The 21,310-nt window shown below is 49.3% G+C and overlaps 1 protein-coding gene across 10 annotated transcripts in view; it reads right to left on the reverse strand.

Annotated features, from left to right (window-relative positions):
- Positions 1–21,310, reverse strand: part of B3GNTL1 (UDP-GlcNAc:betaGal beta-1,3-N-acetylglucosaminyltransferase like 1) — a 118,106-nt gene that overhangs the window by 56,357 nt on the left and 40,439 nt on the right. For 9 of the 10 annotated variants that reach the window (XM_068531375.1, XM_068531373.1, XM_068531377.1 and 6 more), the window contains exons 5-6: positions 16,331–16,396; positions 6,069–6,164 (exon numbers count right to left, since the gene is read on the reverse strand). In XM_068531375.1, coding sequence (XP_068387476.1) covers positions 6,069–6,164; positions 16,331–16,396 — 162 coding nt within the window. The remainder of the gene's footprint in view (positions 1–6,068; positions 6,165–16,330; positions 16,397–21,310) is intronic. The other variant, XM_068531378.1, reaches the window with a different exon arrangement.

A 21,310-nucleotide genomic window follows, 5' to 3' on the forward strand; every position in this document is an offset into this window, starting at 1 on the left:
AATGAAGGAGGAACACTGTCCCAGAAAGTCACGGTGGTCAGGTAGGGGTGATGGGGGTGACACAGGCAAGGTCCCCCCGCCTCAGAGGCCACCATTCATGAAATGTGGGTGGATCTTCATGTTCTTTGGGGACAGAAGCTCTTGTTCTCAGGACGCTTCTGGACCCCCCTCTATGCACCTGTTCACCTGTATTCTTCATCATATCCACGACAGTAAACTGTAAACATAAGTGAATGTTTCTCTGAGTCCTGTGAATGGTTCAAGCAATTAATTGACAGAGGAGGGGGTTGTGGGAACCCTGATTTATAGCCAGTCAGGTGAAAGCACAGGTGACGACCTGGACTTGTGATTGGGCTGAAGTGAGGCAGTCTTGTAGGACTGAGCCCTTAATCTGTGGGATCTGATGCCGTCTCCAGGCAGGTGGAGTCAGAACTGAGTCTTTTAGGACACCCAGTCCGTGTCTGCTCATAACTGAAGAACTGCTCAGTATTTGAAAAGGCAAAGGAACTAGAATAGCAAAAATAATTTTGAAAAAGAAGAATGAAGTTGGAGGAACCACACTAACTGATTTCAAACTTCCTCCACAGCTACAGTGACCAGGAGAGTGTAGCCATGGAGTGACGCACAGATCAATGCAACAGAATGGCCCAGAAACACACCCACACGAGCACGGCCGACTGATTTTTGACAAAGGCCAAAAAGCAATAAAGGAAGGTAGTATTCTCAGCAAAAATGGTGTGGAAACACTTGGACATTTGTAAGCAAAAGAAGAAGAAGAAAAAAAAAAAAGAGCCTTGATCCAAACCTCACTCCTTATGCAAAAATCAACTTAAAATGAATCATAGCTCTAAATGTAAAACGTAAAACTATAAAACTTTAGGAGAAAATCTGTGTGACCTATAGTTACATAAAGCATCCTTAGACATTGATACCCAAAGTACAATCTATTTAAAAAATAGATGAGTTGGACTTCACCAAAATTAAAAACTTTGGCTCTGTGAAAGACTCTTGTTAAGTAGATGAAAGAAAAGCCATAGATAAGGAGAAAAGACTTGCAAACGCACCTAACAAGGGACTTCTGTCCAAAAGGAAACTCAAACTCAATAGCAAGAAAACAAACAATCCAATAAGAAAATGGGCCAAAGATCAGAACAGACGCTTAGTGGATGGTGAATAAGCACATAAAAAACTGCCGTTAGGAAAATGCAAGGCAGAGCAGTGATGAGACACCACGGAACGACTGGCATGAAAGATCTGACACCACCAAGTGCCGAGAGGGGAAATGGTGCGGCCACTCCGGGAGCCTCGCATGGACTTCCAACTTGAACACCGATGCACAGTCTCAACCCCGTTGCTCATCCCAGGAAGTGAAGCCTGTCCGTCAGGGTCTCGGCGGCCCTACTTGTCACAGCCCCACAATGACGGGCACGTCCTTGCAACTGGACTCTCTCGGCAACAGGAGGAACAAACTATCATCTCAAAGGCACAATGTGGAATGAAAAAGGCATGGTTCCACTGATATAACTGCCTCAAATGACAAAACTCCAGCGAAGGGGACAGAGAGGTTGTTGCCAGGGGCAGGGGCAGGAGGAAGTGTGACTAGGACGCAGTTTCTCTGGGGTGCAGGAGAGCCCCGTATCCTGACTGTGGCAGGGGCTGTGCCGCCTGTGCTGATGCGGACGCGTGATGAAATCCCATAAACCCCCCACCCCTCCCCAGCAAGAACGTGTGAGCCCCGAGCAGGGTTGCACCAGTGTGCGTCTTCTGGTTTGAACATCGTGCTGTGGGTATGTTACGAATGGGGAGCTGGGTGAAGGGCACACAGGAACTCTACTATTTTTGCAACTTCTATGTGAGTCTGGAGTTATTTCATAATACAAAATTTTTAATTGGTTAGGCTTTGTAAAATGACTCTACGATCCGGTGGGGAAGCAGTTTCTCTGTGCAGGCACCAGGAGCCTGGCCTCCAGATTAGAGGCAGGAATGACATTCTCAAAGAGTTTCATCAAAAATATTCAGGCACGTGTTAAAAATGCACACTTCCAGAGCCACTAAATCAGAAACTCTACGGGAGTAGATGAGGGATCTGCATTGTTTTCAAGTTTTTGAGCTATTTTATGATCAAACAAGTTTGGGGAGTGCTGGTTTAGGTAAAGAGTCTGTACTTACAGAGGTAAACTTTAATTATCTAGAAATTTTGCTTGTCTAGAGTCCTTGGATACTGGATAAAGTGAGAGTTTGTGCATTAGTGCTGGCAGGTGGGTTGTAAATTTTTCCCATTTACGTTCATGCCAAGCTGTTCAGACGCTGCGGGCAGATGAAAGCTGGGTGACACCCTGCCTGTGGAACGCACGGGGCCACGAAGGAGAGGCTGTACAGGAAGGGGGGCTGTTCTCTTCGCTGCAGCCCTGTCCACATACCACTGTGTCCTGTGGGCCCAGGGGCAGGGGGCCCAGACCAGGAGGGACCACCAGGGGCTGTGGAGGAGCCAAAGAGGGTGTCCAAATGCTATGGACCGAATTGTGTCCCCCAAAGCCCACTGCAGCCCTAACTCCCCATGCGACTGCATTTGGAGATGAAACCTTTAAAGAGGTAATTAAGGTTAAATGAGGTCATAAGGGTGGAGCCCTGATCCACGAGTCACCGGGAGTGAGTGAGCTCATAGAGGAAAGGCCCTGTGAGGACTCGGGGAGGAGACGACCGTCTACTCGCCCAATAGAGAGGCCTCAGGAGGAACCACCTGCTGGCACCTTGATCTCGAACTTCCAACCCCCAGACTGTGAGGAATAGCTGTCTGTTGTATTTGTTATGGCAGCCCGAGCAGGCTAAGACACCAAGGAAGCACGGATCCTGGAGAGAGGTGCAAGGGCAGATGGGAGCAGGCGTGGAGGACAAGGCCCAGGTGGGGCTGGGCTAAAGGGGGCGCCTCACCCACTCCTGCTGTCTTCCTTCCGCTGTGAACCTGAGCACATACTCCAGGCAGCCAGCGCTGGGCTCATTGGCCTCCGTAAGGACCCAGCTACCCATGCAAGCTGCCAGGGCCCCCAACCCCTCCTTGGAGCTGCCAGGACCCCCCCAGGGGCAGCCTCTGAGGTAGGGGTGGGGTCTGGCCCTGCCTCCCCTTGCCCCCCATCCCCATCCAAGAGATGCAGGTCCCTTGGGAACAGCCCCTCACTGAAGGTGTAAAGTGGGCACTGCCTAAAACAGGTGCATTTTCAGGCTGGCACAGGCTCCAGGCCATTTGTCCAGACAAGTTGCCACCCCTTGATTTATTTGGAATTAGCAGAGTGTTAATTTTACAGTACTCTGATTCAACTTTGTGCATGGTGGGTATCTAATCAGACATTCAAGTAGACACACAAATATCAAACCAAATTACGCTGCTCTCCACCTCACAAACGTGACTCAGTTTAGACTATGAACAAAGACCCCGCAGAGTGCTGGTGATTTCTGTGACTGTAACAGTTGAGAAATGGCTTAAATAAGAGAGATCTTCTTTCACTTTATTTTGAGAAACTTTATACTTTAATTTCCCGTAACTTGCTAAAGAAAAACACTGTTTAGGAAGACCCTACCTTAATTATTTCTATGATGCTTAACAGTAAACAGTTAAGTCTGCCCTCGGCTCAGAACTTGTATTTCTGGCTGAGAATGTGCTGCATGTAAATTATATCGTCAGTGTTCAGTCACACAGTTTCTGCGTGACTCACATTCTCCCAGAAAATCCAGCACATGGCAGAAGCCAACTCAGCAGTCTCTCTCACGCAGCCACCTCTACACTTACTCACAGACCCTCTAATACTCGGGACTGAGCTGAGCGTTTCCAGAGCCCCCTTGCAGGTGCAGAGCTGCGCATCTGAGGGGGACCCAGGGCTGACCGCAGGCCAGGGGATTCACACTCAATGGGATATTTTAATTTCCCAGTTAGGATATGAAAGCTCTTACTAGCTCTTCACTGAGGCGGCTGTGATTCTTTGTTCTGAAACCATCAGTGCACGTCCTGGGAGGGTATCTGTAAACAGGTGGTACATCCCAGAACCGTGACCCGCGGCTTGGACCTGCTCCACGGAGGGAAGGACCAGGAGAGGGATGGCAACAGGAGTCACAGACCCAGTGCTTATTCTCCATGCGCCAATGATGGTTTGCAGACTCGTATCCAAATGCCAACTGAGATGCAAGGGGTACCCAGAGCTTGTGTACCCAGAGCCCTCGGCCCTCTTCCCAACTCGGGATGCTAAGGTCGAAGGCTTGTCCTTCAGGTACCTTCACAACCTGGAGAGAAGACTCCCTTCTGCTCAGAGACCTGAAGCTGTTGTGGACTCACAGCTCCACCACCTCACATACCCCTCCGCGTGGAAGGACGCCCTCCCGACAGCTCTGCAGCAACCAGAAGCTCAGTGGCCGTCGGTGATCCAGGGCCGCTTGGTGCAGACGGGACAGAGCCGCAACCATCCCGCGTGACTGTCAGCATCAACCCGTGAGCTCCCGCCACCAACACCAGAGACCCTGTCAGCTCCGAGGAGGCCACGTGGGCCACATACACCGGCCCTTCTCCTTTCTTCACGGCTGGGGGAGCAGCAGTGACTGAGCCTCCCCAGTGCCCTCGCTGCCCTCACTTGTTACTAGTGCACCTATTATTATTACCTGTTATTAGTGCACCACCTGTAGCTATTAGGCCATTACTGGAATATTCATCTCAAAATGGGAAAAGTAAATCCAAATGCAAAAGTGCTTTTTGTGTGTGTGGACCAGCATGAACGGCATAGAACTTAAAAGCTGGTGAAGTCATTTTGATAACAGAAGCAACTGGCAAACCCAGCACTGAAGAGGAAAGGGTAAATAATCTTGGATTATCCAAAGAAGCATGTGAAACAGCCCCACAAGAGGAAACTCTCAGGGTTTCTGCCGCGTCACTTTGAGTTCAGTGAACAGAACACCTGATGCCATAATCACAAGCAGCTCTAATTTCAGAAGCTGATTATCATTATAAATCATTCCATTATACCAAGATTTCAGTTTTCAAAATTCAGAGTTTAGAAAAAAGCACTTCATTATATGGCAGGATCACAGGAAATCACAACATGGGACAGACCCCAGCACCTCATTGGGGGGAGAATGTTTCCAGGCCTTCTAGAGCTACTTCCTGGTTGGGCTTTGGGGGGCTGCTCCCCACTCCTCCCCCCCGACTGGGGCCCCCACCCTGAGGAGCACATTTCTCCGGTCTTGGGTGGGGGGGGGGGTGAGTCCTGGGAGCAGCTCGTCCAGCAGGAGGAAGAGTCTGGAGCATCTGCCCTCGGCGGGGCAGCCAGGGCTGGGCCAGGAGGCAAATGGAACAGGCCTGGGCCCACCCCCAAGAGCCGGGGCTGTTTTAAGTCTCTGTTTTGGGGTGACTTGCTACGGAGCATTAAGTGGCTGCTGGCACGCTGAGGCAGCGGCTTGTTTTCAAAGGTGGATGAACAGAGAATCTTTGGTTCTTGTCCTCACTCAACACGTCATCAGCACACGGTCGTGGACCCGCCCGAAGTCCCGTGGATTTCGGGACCCCACAGCTGAGACCGAGAACCTCTTCCTGGCCTCCTCCTCCAGGCCGGGGCCCCGCTCGTGGCGGCTTCTAGTCTGATTTCAGCCCACGCCCTCTTCTAGCTCCGAGGGCTCCTGATGTCTGCTGACCAGCTCCACCCAGACGGTGCATCTCAGCTCATTCCCCCAGACCCGGCCCCCCTCCAGCTGCCCTGCTCGGGGATGGCCTCGCCCCGCCAGACACTCAGGCCTTTCCTGGACACCTCACCCCTGCAGCAGCTCGGCGCTGCCCGTGCCCCCGCCTCCTGCCCTCTGAATCCGTCCACCTCAGCCTACGCGGCTGGCCTGTAGGTGCCCTGCTCCCAGGTCTCCAGCCGGGCCCTCCACACCTGCCCTCTGGCTCCGGCTCCTCTGAAACGCCGTCCCCCTTCTCCAGGGAGCGCCTACCGGACTGTGCCTGGCACCCAGGAGGCAGGCAGACACAGGTGCTAAGAGCATGAAAAGTCCCTCTCGGGGAGGCCGGGGCCAACTGCAGACGGCAGGCGTACCTGGGTGAGCAGCTGGTCGGGCGCCAGCTGGTTGATCCACCGCGTGTATCGCTCAGTGGAGTTGGGGGGCTCCCTCCTCACTTGGCAACCGATAATCTGTGAAACAATAACAAACGGGACTTAAAAGAAATCCACTGCAGCCGCTGGAACAGCCCCGTTTCTCAATAACTTTCTCCTTCCAGCCTCTAAATAAACAAGAGTCGCAGCCCTAAGAGCTCACTCCCCCGGCCACCTCCCTCTGTCTAGGCTGCCACAGCGGCCCCCCGCCCCACGACGCCACCAGACGAGCACACCCCATCCCAGGAAGAATCTGCGCTAGCAGTCCTCTAAATCCTCTTCCGTACCCTGCATCACCACCTCCTTCCGCCCTTGGTCCTGGAACCCGGGCCTGCCTCCTCCTGGCCGTGGACATGATCCCCTCTCCGCATACCCAGCTCTGCACGCTGACCCCCGGCAGCCCTGTCCTGCTGTCTGACAGTGCCCAGCACCTAGGGAAGCCCCCCTGCACGTTCTGCTGGGGTATCTGCTTGCAGCGCATTTACACATCTCTAAGACTGCTCAGAGGTAAAAGGTCCGGCCCTTTGGTCGGTGAGGCAGGTTTGGAGAGAGGCTGGTTCCTGCCGCGGATATCAGGGGTCCTGATGCTCAGACACCAGCAGCCCCAGGGCTCAGAGGCAGGGAACGGGCTGGTTTCTGAGGGAGGGACCCCTCGCAGCAGCAGGAGGGGGCCTTTCTCCTCCTTTCTGGCTGGGGGAGGGCAGCCGGGGTGCCCGTGGCAGCAGAGAGCCTGCCCTTTGGTGAGGGTCCTGATAGGCTCTCACAGGCTGGCTGGCCTCGGGGAAACGACACTAACCTCCAATCCCCTGGCTGTGCCTTCTCCACCTCCCTGACCGCCGAGGAACACGGTGAGGAAGGTCAGAGTGGTCGGCAAACCTACATCACTGCCCAAGTCTCCTTACTGAGAAACTATCAAAAGTCACCCCACGATATTTGAGTTTCTTAAATCTTGCTCTAATATACACAGCACGTACACATGATGATTAATTTATATTAATGCAGTTATGCTACTGAAGAGTTTTGAGAAGGTTTTTGCTTGCTTTGCTTGAATTTTGTTGTGTGGTTGTTTTTTGTTTTGTTTTTAGTGATTCAGTTATACATATACATGTATCCATTCTTTTTTAGATTCTTTTCCCATATAGGTTATTACAGAATATTGAGTAGAGTTCCCTGTGCTATACAGTAGGTCCTTGTTTGTTGTGTTTTTTTTTAATTAAGCTTTTTTTTTTTTTTGAGAAATGGTAGATTCACGTGTAGTGTTAAGAAATAATACACAGAGATCCCATGTAGCCTTTACACGGTTTCCTCTAATGGTAACATCTTGAAAAGCCAACACGTGGCCTCCACTGGGCTGAGGGACCCTGGGGGTTTCCACGGCCACAGGGACCCCTCGTGGTGCCTTTATAGCTGCGCCTCCCCCCCACCCCCCCACCCAGCTCACAGCCGTGAACCTGCTACTGCAGTGCTGTAATTCTGTCTTTTCAAGAACATTGCATAAATGCAATCACACTGTGTGTTGCCCTTCAAGATTGGCTTTTTTCACTTGGTGATTCCCTGGAGATTCGTTCCTTTTTTGGCTGAAAAATACTCCACAGCTTAACCATCTACAGGACACCTGGGCTGTTTCCAGTTTGAAGCTATTACTATTAGTCTGCTGCAAACACTCACACAGGGGTTTTTGTGTGAATGTTAAGTCTTCGTTTCTCTGGGATAAACACCCAGGAGCGTGACTGTGGGTCGTATGGTAGTTTCATGTTTAATTTTTAAAGAAACTGCTGTTTTCCCGAGCAGCTGCACCACTTCCATCCCCACGGCAGCGTGTGTGACCAGTTTCCCTGCATCCTTGCCATCTGTTTTATTCTGGCTTTTCCGACAGGCGTGTGTGGTACCTTGTCGTGGTTGTAACATGCACCCCCGATGGCTCAAAAGGCTGAATCTCCTTCCAGGGGCTAATTTCTCATCTGCCTGACCTTCCAGGGAAGCGTCTTTCATGTCTTTCATCCATTTCATGATTGGGATAAAACACACTTGGCCATAGGTCTGTATTCTTTTTACATACTGCTGAATTCTATGTGTGAACTTTTCATATATTTCTCCTAAAAACACATACTAAATTCAGCTGTAAATCAGAACAGCCCTTGAATGATCACCTTGCCCAGTTGTGAGGTACCACACCTGATCTGACCGAAGTGTATTTTTTTTAAACTGTCTATTCCATCTGTTTTCTGGCCTTGTTGACACTGTCTTGTATTCGATTGCTGAACAGGAAAGATTTTGAGTCAAAAAACAAAAATGTGGATCAAAGCTGTGAGGTAGAAATCCTGTTTCAAAAGTATTCCCAAACATGAAGATGAAGAGGCTTAACTTCTATACAGACACCCAGGCCCTGGCCCCATGACTGCTGCGTCATGAACAGCTGCTGGGGGCGGCAGACCAGCAGAGTGCCGCCCAGTCCAGCCCGCGCCGAAAGCCACACTTCCAGCCAGACCTTGAGGGGCGGCAGACGTGGTCTTTCTGGGACATGAGCTGACTTGTGCGATTTCCACGGTGAGTGCCTGAGCCCCCTCCCCAAACCTCCTCTTCCATTCTCTGGCTCTGATGAAGGCTGAACCACGCTGGGTGGGGTCTCACATGGAGAAGGAGGATTAGGTGAACACGAAATGAAGCTGGAGCTTCGGGGGCTGGCTGTTCTTTGAGGTTTTGAACACCGTGAGTGCTGGTCTACAAAGAACAAAAGTGAGGATATTTTGTTTGCCTTAACATTTTTTAAAAGAATTGCTGGCCTGGACCACAGGGCAGACAAAGGCAAACCATCAAAAGAGGCACCTGCAGTGGGATGCCGAGCTCCTCTCCTGTGCTGTCTGCCCTGCCCTCACGCCAGACCACTGGTGCTGGGCACCAGGCCAGCACGGTACCTTGTACACAGTCGGTGCTCAATAGACACAGGCTGAATGAACACAAAGAGTGGGAGACTGAAAAAATTCTTGAAGAAATAATGGTCAAAATTTTTCCAAATTTGATGTAGGCTATAAAACCACAGATCCCAGAACTTCAACAAAGCCCCAGCAGAGCCAACCTTTAAAAAAAAAGCAAGTCATGCTTGTACATCATAATCAAATTGCTGAAAAACTGTATTAAAAAGAAGATCTTAAAAGGAGTCAGAGAAAAACACCTATTACACACAGAGAACCGGACATAAGGATGACAGCAGACTTCTCCACAGAAGCAATGGAAACCAGACAAGGGAGAGACGTCTTTAAAGAAAGAATGACTTCAACTTAGAATTCATTAGCCAAGTACTATAGTTTTCAAAAATTAAAGCAAAAGAAATACTTTTTCAGAAAAACAAAAGCCAAAACTATTCATCACAAGAAGACTTAAATTACAAAAAAAGATGAAGGGAGCTCTCCGGGGAGAAGGAAACAACCTGATCTATACCAAGGAATGGCAAGTGGCAATGATGATAAACAGATGTGTAAAAGCAGAAGACATTTTCCCATGTGCAACCTCTTTATAAGATAATTGACTGGGCTTCCCTGGTGGCGCAGTGGTTGAGAATCTGCCTGCCAATGCAGGGGACACGGGTTCGAGCCCTGGTCTGGGAAGATCCCACATGCCACGGAGCAACTAGGCCCGTGAGCCACAACTACTGAGCCTGCGCATCTGGAGCCTGTGCTCCGCAACAAGAGAGGCCGCGACAGTGAAAGGCCTGCGCACTGCGATGAAGAGTGGCCCCCACTCGCTGCGACTAGAGAAAGCCCTCGCACAGAAACGAAGACCCAACACAGCCAAAAATAAATAAATAAATAAATTAATTAAACAAACAAACAAAAACCCCCCAAAACTCACAGCTCTCACAGTGTGCGTTAAAAAAAAAAAAAAAAAGATAATTGACTTTGGTAAAAATAAAAGCAAACACTGTGGAGTTTACAGCATAAGCTGTGTGACAGGATGTAATTTTGTAATCTTCTTATGCTCCATGTGAATGGTGCCATTTTAAGTGCCATTTACTTATTAATAAAAATGCCATTAATTTAAAGTAGCGTGTGAGGGGTAAGATGCACATTGCAGACCCTAGGCCAACCACTGAAAAATAATGAAACAAAGAGGGATAGCTGATAAAGCAATAGCACAGATAAAATGGAATCATAAAACAAAACAAAACAAAACCAAAAGGTAGGAAAGAGGAAACCAGGAGGAAAGAGGTTCAAGGCAAAACACAAGCCGGGAGATGAAAACCAATTACATGCAATGCAGAAGGAACAAAGTAACAAAAAGCAAAAGTCAATAAAATAGAAAAGACAACAGAGGAAACCAGCGGGGCAGGGAAGGGACAAGAGTGTGGCCGTGTTAGGAGGTGTGCCATTCCGGGGCGGCTTGGCTTGGACGTTGCTGGGATCAGCAGCCATTCACAAGATCTTATTCAGAAACTCAATTTTGTAAACTTCACTAACCTCAGTTCTTAATGGAAATGAGAACTGTTACCGCAGACCCACACAGCAAACTCAAGTAGGGAAGTTATAAAATGAACCCGGGACCTGGCAACACAAATTCTGAGAGGAAGGCAGCCCATCCTCCCCACCCACCATCCTCATGGTGTTGCTAGAGGGTTCCTCTAAGCAGGGCTTTCAGAACCATGGTCTGAAGATGAAAAAAAAAAAAGGGGGGGGAAGAGAAATGTAAGGCTATAATTTTATCAATTAGCTATACTTATGAAATTAGTTCCTAATTTATATTTATGCATAAAGATTACTAAAATGTAAAATATAAATTAAAATTAGATTTCATTAAGAACTCCTAATTGTCTTATGGACCCAATCCTTAAAATACTTTAAGTGGATACATTTAGGAATGGAAGCAATGTTTTAATATTTTAAGTTAGATTAACTATTTTCCTTATTTCATGCTCCCAAATGCTTCTTGTCATCAAAAATCTTTTCTAAAAAATGACTTTACTTATCGATCAACTTCTACTTACCTGGACAACAGTTGCCACTAGGAAATAGGGCCATTCAAACATCTTCTGGCTCCTGAGAGGCTCACCTGTGCTTACTCGTCTGGAACGGCACCTATCAGATGTGGCTGGGGTGTGTGGAGGCCACGCTCCACAAAACCTAAATGCACAGACGTGTGTTTTTCACGTGTGGCGGTCACATCAACGTGCGGCAGATGTGAAGGGACATGAGCTCTGTCGCTGTGATTTTTAACCTGAGAGACTTCTCCAGACGGCAGGACAGGAGCTGCCCTCATCAGCTCATATCTCCCGGGCATCCTGCTCCAGCACGTTACTCTGGACCGGGTCCGTCTTCAGCAGGGCCCTTGCAGCCTCCCCGCAGCCCCCCAGTCACCCTCTCCTCCTCCTGCCTCACGCCCACCTTCCAAATATCAAGCATTCCCAGAGACCCGTACCTGGCCTGCAGCACATCCCACCCCCCAGGCTCCGTCAGGGCCAACCGTGGACGCAGAGCCCCCCCCCCGCCCCCGCCACCTGCAAACCCACCCCTGGGCACCGCGGGCCAGGGGCCTCCCCAGCCGGTCTCTTGCGCTGTGTGGCAGAGTTGGACCACAGGGCCCAGCACCAGGTTCCGTCCTGAGCGACTGAGCAAGGCCCCCGTCTGCGCCCCACTTCTCCCGGCCTCCACTGGGCACACGGACGGTGCTCGCTCCAAGGTGCGGTGAGGACGGAGCTGGAAGTGGCGCAGCGTCCGCCGGGCTTTAGATGCTGACAGCAGACCCACCGGCCTCCCAACCTCGTGCCAGCGTGAGCCCCTCACCGGCCCCTCAAACAGCTGTGCCTTCTCTGCAGCGCCTGTGCCACTCCCAGGGCACACACTCAGCCCGACCAATTCAGTGCCGCTCAGTGCGACAGAGGCCGCAGCAGCTGCACTCACAGGGCAGGAAGAGGCTGCGCTGAGCGGAGATGAGGTGACGGCCCTGGCGCCACCTGAAGGCAGAAACGGGTCCACAGCTCCTGCTTCCCGCCTTGCATTCCCACAGGGCGTGGTAGGCATGAGCCTGTCGCCGACTCCGAGCCAGGCCAGGTCACTGAGGACCGCTCCCGAGCCCCCTGGAGACTCACATCGGGGATGTAGGGAAGTCCTGTCATCGGACTGTCCTGAGGCCACGGGGAAGGACACGCCCACGTGTGCTGGAAAAGCTCTGGGGTGCCCTGTACCTCTGCAAGGTGCCCCCCGCCTCCTTCCCACCTTCATCCTCAACACCTCCATATTCCTGAGAATGCAGAGATTCTCACCTCCGCCCGTGCGCAAGTGAACCCCCAGGGAGGGGCCCAGACCAAACACAGCAGCTTCCCTGACCCCACCCAACTCCTGTCCCAGAGCGGATCCTTGCTCCAAAATGCTCAATAAGTGGGTGGAGAAATTCTACACCGGTGACGCCTGTCATGTAACATCTCAGAAGTTCTGCAGAGAATATGCAGCGGCACAATTTATGGAAGCTGCCACCCTCATAATTAAATGGCTTTCTTATAAATGGCCTTAAAGAAGTAATGACCAAGGACAAACATATACTTAGCATTCATTTCATTCTTTCCAAACAATGTGATATAATCAACAAAACCACCAACCAGCAACTGCAAATCAAGATTTTTGAGGGTCATGACTTTTAAAAAACCCAGCACTACAGTAACAACCCTCCTAAAGCTGATTTTCTTCTGGTGCAACAGGACTGTTCTGAACCCCTGGTCTCGCTGCAAACCTGTGATGCTGGAGGGGGCACAGGTGCTCCAGCGCTGGGAGCAGAGTATCAAGTGCACTTAATACAAGGTTAGCAAGAAAAGCTGTAACCTAGAACTTTATAAAGGCACAAGCCAATGTGTTTTAATTAAGATTAACTGACACTGTCTACATTTTTTCCAAATTCCTTATATATCCCTAGATTTCGAGGTCTTTGAACTTACACGTGGAGAACAACCAAAAGTAACTTCACATGTGAACCAATCACACACAAAAAAAGGGGGGGCAGACAATGTATCTGAAAGTATCTCACTCTCTACAATGTATACACTGGTTACAAAATTCTTCAGACAAAATTCTTTTTTCAATGTAGAATATATTCTAAGTGCTTGGAAACTGTGAAAATCACCCCTGACCATTTCCAGATCTGGGCCAGTTCTCAGACTCAGACCCACCAGCTGAAGGAGAGGCCCCACCCACGAGGATGGACCTGTGACGGCAGGGGAGATGCACCGAAGAGGCAGGATCTAAGGCCGGGAGGGGACACTGACCACGTGAGGCAGCTGGACACAAGGGCCCAGGGGACACCAGACCCATCACGCCCATTGGAGTAAGGGTCCACAAGTCAGGTAATAAACTGGGCTCATGGGCACACAGGTCCCACCAGTGACCACTTCCAGGTTCCTGAACGTGTAACCAGAAAGCACAGGCTTAGCACCCAGCCGAGCCTCACACGGGTTCCTTGGGGTGTGATTAGGGGCTAGTGTAAGAGAAGGGCCAGGTGGAGGCCATCCCAGCCTCGAGCGTAAATCGAATACAATATCACATCCTGGGGAAAAAGCAGAGACTGGGCCACCTTGGAGGCTTGAAGGAAGGGGGGTGCTGGTCCCACACACCCCTGCAGAAGCAGCCGTCCCGCTCACATGCTGCATCGGCGAGCCAGCACTTGGGACCCTTTCTGCTGTCTTCACATCGCTCAGTGGTCTGCACGCTGGACATTCTCGTCGTGCTGGCCACCGTGTTGAGGACATCCTGTGGCGTCTGATGAGCAAGACTTTTGGGTCCAGAGGTCTGGGCACCGCAACACTACCTCTGAGGTGAGGGACCATGAAGATAGAGGCACAGGACTTGGCAGGTCTCCTTGGGCCACCTGGGGTCCTGTTCACCCTTGACCATAGTTAAGAGTGGGGTCCGAAGAAGCACGGGCCTGTCATCTGGCCCTGAGGCTGCAGAGTCCTGGAGGAAGCTGGTGGCAGTCGACGACGTGGAGAACTGCAGCCCCAGTGGGGCCGTCACAGCACAGACCCCAGGACCCTGTGACATGGAGCTGTGGGCCATTCAAGGTGGCGTGGCCAGGGCACCACGTGGCCACACTGCCCACCAGGAGCTGGGTACTGTCAGACCACCAAGGCATGAGCTTGAGTGGCCTCACGGCCATGGAGACCACTCCACGGGTCACCCACCCACGGCTCTGACCTCTCCCTCAGCTGTACCCAAGGCCTCATGGGGGTGGTGCCCAGGACCCAGTGACAGAGCAGGTTCACAGGCAGGCTGGCATGGTGCACTGGCACAACCCCAAAAGGGACTGATACTGCAGCCCAGCCCCATTCAGGGCAAGAACACACACAAACCCCCAGGCCCCGGTCAGTGAGCAGGGGAGTCTGCTGGGAGGAGCAGACCTGTGAGACTCTGTGGGTGGACCTGGGGGCGCTGGGGGCGGGCGCTGAGGTAGGCAGTGCTGGCTTGTTGGGCCAGAGAAGAGGCTGTGGGCCCCTCCCCGAAGGCTGGTCTAGTTACTACCACTCCTGACCTTCTGGTCAAAGAACGGACTCTGGGCCCTAGGGGACCGGCCCAAGGATTCCAGCAGTCCTGGTGAGTCAGGTGACACCAACCCCCTGCCATCAGACCCCAGGGCGTGCATTGGCCCCCATGATGCTACCTCGGCCAAAGGGCCACTTCTCAGTAAAGAGGCGGCTGGGCACTTCTGAACCTCCCTCACATATAGCCTTCTGGAAGCTCCAGCCTGAGGAGCAGTGGCATGGCCTCTCAAGAAATAGCTGAAGGCCATTTTTATCTTCTTACAGGCGTATTCCAAGGACATGTTAACATTAACAATGTTTAAATTTAAGCAATATAAGGGCAATTACAATTCTGAGAATAAGAATCCTCAGCATCAAACTTAAGGCTGTAAAACATCACCTATTCCATGAAAAGACAACAGTAGCCCTCAGGCAGAGTGCGTAGGTTTGTTTACATGACAGCCAAGTCCCGAGTCACTGTCAGGTGTACAGGGGCTGGGCAGCTGGAAACAGAGCATGAGGGGCTACATTTCCTAGAAGCAGAAAATCAGTGGGCTAAATTCAGAGCTCCAAAATAAGGGGCTATTGGAAGAGAAAGAATTCATCTTGGGTGAACAAACGTCCGTCAAGCTCCTTGAGAAATTGTATCTGAAGGAAGTGTATATTTGAGCCTTTGTCTTAACTCAGTACATGTTTCATAGGGTCCACTCTCTGAGCCCTGAGCCCTGTGCCATGAACAGGCTCTTTCCTTCGTGAAGGCCCAGTGGCCAGGCAGTCGGACCCCAAACACAGCGCCCAGGAGCCCATGAGAAGTGCAGAGTCTCAGGCCCCACCAACACCTGGGATCAGATCCCAGGGGCTCGTGTGCACGTGGCCTGGAGATGCTTTAGTGTGTGGACATGGGTGGACATGGCACTGCAGCAGAAGTGAGCAAAACCCAGAGGCTGTTCCCAGGCAATCAGACACCATGTATCTTAAGACAGTTCCAGACCTTTCTCCTTCCCACTTTCAAAACCAGTGATCATCACAGTAATTCAAAGATGTTGTTACTAAAATTTCAGCATAGCGATCTGAGCAGTGGGCTCTGTGGTCAGATACCAGCTCTGGGGATCAACGCCTGGGCCACCCCTGACCCTGAGTCACACGGGAGCGAGTAATCCATGGGCCTGAGATGTCCCCCCCAGGTCCAAGTGGGTGGGAGACGCTCCCTGAAATGGGGCTCCTGCGGGGGGAAGTGAGCTCTCACCCAGCGAGTGCCAAGGAGGACGGGTCCTGGAGAGCCTGGCTCATGGGGGCCAAAGGGGAGGCCATTCTAAAGATGAGAACGTAGTCTGAGGTTATGTAGCTAATAGAATTTTTTTTTTTTTTAACTGATACACCCTACAGCTCTCAACCTGTGTTTTCATGTCCAAGGTACACAGCTTCTGAAATGCTGATAAAACCAAACTAAACTAAACCAAACCAAAAAAATAGTTTGGACCCACTTGAAAGTAACCAGTGCTACCCAAAACAAGAAGCACATTTTCCTTCAAAGGAAAACACCCTTGAGGGCGCAGACACACCAGGCACACATCATTCTCCAAGGGGGCAGTCTGATTACAAACTGACTCTTCCTATCCTAAGCAAGAATCTTAATCTAAAAAGCTGTAATGGCAGTTCTGCCAAAAGGTGTAACAATGCAGCAGAAACATGCAGAAACATCCGTACTCACACTTGTTGGGTGTCGCACAGCAGCTGCGTGTTGCAGCCTCACCCTCTGAGGCATCATCACGTCGTCCTGCAGGAGAGAACACATGTTAAACTCCCTGGAAGAAACTCTGACAAACAAGCAAGAAGACAGACAGCCCGACAGCAAAGTAGGCAAGAGACCAGAACAGGCAGTTCGGATGCTGTCCAGCAGCCCATGACCCTGTCAGTCGGCCAGGAAACGTGAGCACCCAGGCTGCAGTGTAGGACACGCGGGACATTGGACAATTCCAGCCAGAACTCACACGGCTGGCCGGGATGAGGACCCAGGGAAGAGAGCGGGGCACGTCCAGAAAGGTGGAGACTCAGATCCCCAAGACCCAGTAACTTCACCACATGGGCAGAAAAAGTCTTACACGTATGTACCAGAAGAGATGTACAGAACGTTCACCACAGCGTCATTCAAATCGGGGAACAGCCCGACGTTCACAGATACCAGCAAAGGTAAATAAATTGTGCGCATTTCTACAGTCAAATACCATTCAAGTGTGAAATTAAACAACAGCTACACACAACATAAATGAATTTCACAGACACAATGCTGAGTGAAAGAGGCAAGACAAAAGAATATACATAGTATTATTCCGTTTATTTAAAACACAAAATCAAGCAAAACTAACCTGATTATTTAAGAAATATACACTTAATGCGAACTATCATAAAGAAAAGCAAGAAAATTATAATCCCAAAGTCAGAATAGTGATGACTTTGTGGGGAGGGAGTCAGGGTGTACCTCTAAGGTATTAGCAATGCAGTACTTCCTGACTGAGTGGTAGTTACACGTGTATTTACTTCCTAATTAATCTTTAAAGTGTACATGTATGTTCTGTGTATTTTTCTATAGGTATGTTCCATCTCACAATTTTAAAAAATGCTTTAAATTGATAAAAAATCAAAAAGATTCAGTGTTTTATTTAAAGGTACAAATATGCCCACTATGTCATTGGGAGGATATTTATCTTTAAACTGAGCAATAAGATAAACTAAAAGAGCTGTATTTGTATCTCTTATTTCTGCAAAATGGCCTCATGAGCATTGTGCTAATCAAATGAGCTGTGGATGAAGTAAGCTGGGAGGAAGCCTGTGGCTAATGTGAGGAGGTGGGGAGGGAGGTGCTGAAAGAGGAGGAGGGGGAGGAGGGGGAGGAGGGGGAGGAGGGGGAGGAGGAGGAGGGAGAAGGAGGGGGCAAGGCGGGGAGAAGGAGGGGGACAGGCAGGGCAGGGGCCCCTCCAGGCACAGCAGCGCCCTCAGCAGGCAGGAAGCAGGTGTGAAGGCGGGAACAGAAATGCAGGGAGGAAGCTGTCAGAACAGGAGCGGAGAAGCTGGCTATTCCAGGCCTGAATCCTTCCCTGGCTCCCATCAGGAACACGCTTGCAGGCATGTGCATGGTCAACCACAGCTGGGAATCTTAAAAAGGAAAACTGAAGCAGAAAAGGGTGGGTGATGTGAGGAGGATAAAAAGAAGTTATGCTAGAGTTTAGCCTATTTCTCTCCCACAAAGGGTATAGCAAGGCAGCAGGGCAGAGACAAAAGCAGGGAAATTTCCCCGAAAGGGAAGGTCTATTGATCAAAATCTTGAAAAGTGGCCCTGTGTCTGGTAGCCTCACACAGAATCCTACAAATTTCTGAGGTTTCCTAAACCAGTCCCGACTCCTGGTTACGTGTGGGAAGGTGCACAAGTCAGCACAGGACCAGGCCAGTATTTCAAAGAGAAAGTGGGGAGGGTAGAGGAAGCCACGGTCAGGGTCAGGGTTAGGGTTAGTCTCTGCTCACAGCGTGACCTCCTCTGGGACCCTGTGCAGTGGCACCACCACACATGCAAGCCCCAATTCCTCCAAACCCAGGCGAGCGCCCCAGGAACCACACCACAAGCCTTCTGGCCTCTAGTTCTCACACTTACTCAATGGCACCAAGATGCACTGGGATGGGGCATCTTGTGTGGACCAGCTCAGCTCCTGTATTTGGCTGAACTTAAAAAATATTTGTAGAACAAATGAAGCGTCTTCTCAGGACTGAATTGTATTTTCAATCCACCTCACCATTTACAAAACACAACACTCTTTTTTTGATATTTATCACAATCTTCTATAGTTGGGAGACAGAGCAGCTAATATTATCCCCATTTTGTAGCCAACGAAACCAAGGTTTGGAATCGCTACGGAACTCATCCAAAATCTCATAGCAATTACACGTCAGGGTTAAAATTTGAACACAGGATCAACAGAGGGTCCAGTGTTACAGTTCAAGGATCTACGCAAAAAGCAAAATTGTCCAGAAAGTCTTAGCTCTCAAGAACATTCTAATATAGTCTTCCATCACCTCTTTTACTGGAATCACCTCTGCTGCCGGGTGTCTGAATAAAGTGAACATCTGCAAGTATGAGGAGAATATGGAAGACATTTAACACACCCCTGACTATCAGCTGAGAAGGTCAAGGACCAACACACTGAGTGATAGCGTAACAGAGTAACAGACTGTCTCAGCTGCATGGTGACTCTGCAGATTATAGATAAGATCCTTGTTCTCCCAAGACCATTCTGAAAGAGGAAAAAGTTGCTGAAAGATGGAAGCATGAAAAGATCCTTATTATACATGAAAAGTGATGTGATATTTTAGTAACAAGTCCAGATGTGTTTCTGCTCGTGGGCTGTGATCCCACCACCTTTCATTGGAGGCCATGCCTATCAGCACCCATCCCAGGGAGGGGCCTGCCCTGGTCAAGGTCACTGTGCTCACAGCTGGTACCCCATACCAGGAGCTGGTTTTAATAAAAGTCAGCTGGTATCTGAAATGCAAATAGGAGGGGGGCCTAAAGGATGGATACAAAGGGTCATCAAGCACGAACTGCAAAAGCCGAGTCTGCATGTCCTGATCCCAAGGTGTATCTGCAGATGGACTTTCCTTACTACAGGAGGGAGGGTTCAGAACCTCCATATTTATTTGCCTAAAGTGTGCAGGATTCCACCATGATAACCAGGTAAGAAATGTTCTTGGCAGCCAAGGGAAAAGAATTTTAATGTATTATAAAAATAACACTAATTCAAGATGAAACACTGTTTCCTTTCTGACCATAAAAATATTGGGTAGAGAAAAACTAATCTAGCCAAAGAATTTCAGAGTTAAAAGAAACCTGCATCTTTGAGTTCTGCAGCTTCTGAGTGGAGGGTGGTCCTGAGGGAGCGAGGCTGTGGACTCCCAGGGATGACCAACGCCCAGGATGGGTGAGGGGCAAGACGGACCACTTGCAAATGAAGGAAATAATAGTCTACAGTCAAGATCTTCTGTGGAAGAAAGCAAAGTTGATTTTTTTGTTTTTGTTAAGTCTTCTTATGCTTGACTTTTAGACAAATAGTATTTGAAGACACAGACAGAAATTCCCTGGTCAAACCTCAACCTTAGGACCCACACTCCAAACAGAGGATCCTGAAGGACAGGGAAGAGAACAGAGCAAACCCAATCCACACACTGAGAGCCTATTTCCAAAGCACGGTGTCAAGGGACTCACACACGTGACCTACCTACGTTTTCCCAAACTCCGAGATACTGAGGGGAAGTAAGTAAGCTTGAGACAAGTTGTCTGCCCGTGATTTTGCTACTTAGCTTGTACAGGGCAGGGCAGGACCCACAGGCAGGTCAAAATGCCTCCAAATCCACTTGCAGAAATGACAGGCTAATGGCACACAAACAATCCTGCTCTGTTCAACTAAGAAAGTTGTAAAAGATATTGAAAGAGTCTTAAACAGAGAGTTAACAAGATTGTGGGGAACTACTGGGCCCAAATCTCTGAGAAGCATTAGCTGAGAGAGGAAACAAGCCACTTGTACCCTCAAGTCCTCACTGATCTACAAGAAATAGCTGAAATTCCGACCGATGGTTCTGGTAACCCTGTGTGGCTGCAGGGAATGGAAATTAGAGCCAAGTGTCTGCTCAAGACTCGGCGGGGTGGGGGTGGGACTGCTATTCAATGACAACATTTCCTAGCTCAGGCCATGGCAGGTTGGTTACCTCCTCAAGGTAAGAGGTGTGTGAGATACATAGCCTAACAGGGCCTGGGAGCCTCAAAACTGGATAACAAGGGTCCCAGGATGGTGGTTCTCCCAGGCACCTGGAAGAAGCAAAGGAAAATCTCTGAGGGAAAGAACTTTCATTCAAGGCCTCAAATTAACTCCACAGAGAAGTATTCAAATACAATGACCAGTACACAAAGATAACTGGGCACATAAGTAAAAACACACGAAAGAACAGATAATAAAAGACTTCCCAGAGCAACCATTAAGAAAATAATTCAAAAAGAGTTAAAAATCAATAATTTATTATAAACAGTACACTAGAAAATATCTATTTAATTTTTTAAAAAGGGAAGCAGTAAACAAAGAACAGAGGAACAAAAATAATATGAGTCATAGAAAATAAATAGCAAAATGGCAGGCATAAATCCAATCGTAAAAAACTTAAATATGTGAATAAATCCAAAATTCTGATCAAAGATAAAAGTTGTCAAACTGCAATTAAAAAAAAACAAACACAAAAACAAAACAAGTTCTACCTATATGCTATTTATAAGAGACAAAATTCAGGTTCAAAGACACAAATACACTGAAAGTGAAAGGATGGAAAAAGATACACCAATCAAACTATAACCATAAGGGAGATGAAGTAGTTATACTAATACGGGGCAAAACAGACTTTTATTTTATTTTTTAACATCTTTATTAGAGTATAATTGCTTTACAATGTTGTGTTAGTTTCTGCTATATAACAAAGTGAATCAGCTATATGTATACATATATCCCCATATCCCCTCCCTCTTGCGCCTCCCTCCCACCCTCTCTATCCTACCCTTCTAGGTGGTCACAAAGCACTGAGCTGATTTCCCTGTGCTATGCAGCTGTTTCCCACTAGGTATCTATTTTCCATTTGGTAGTGTATATGTCCATGCCACTCT

Source organism: Eschrichtius robustus, chromosome 20 (genome assembly GCF_028021215.1).
Source record: "Eschrichtius robustus isolate mEscRob2 chromosome 20, mEscRob2.pri, whole genome shotgun sequence".
Classification (NCBI taxonomy): Eukaryota; Metazoa; Chordata; class Mammalia; order Artiodactyla; family Eschrichtiidae; genus Eschrichtius; species Eschrichtius robustus.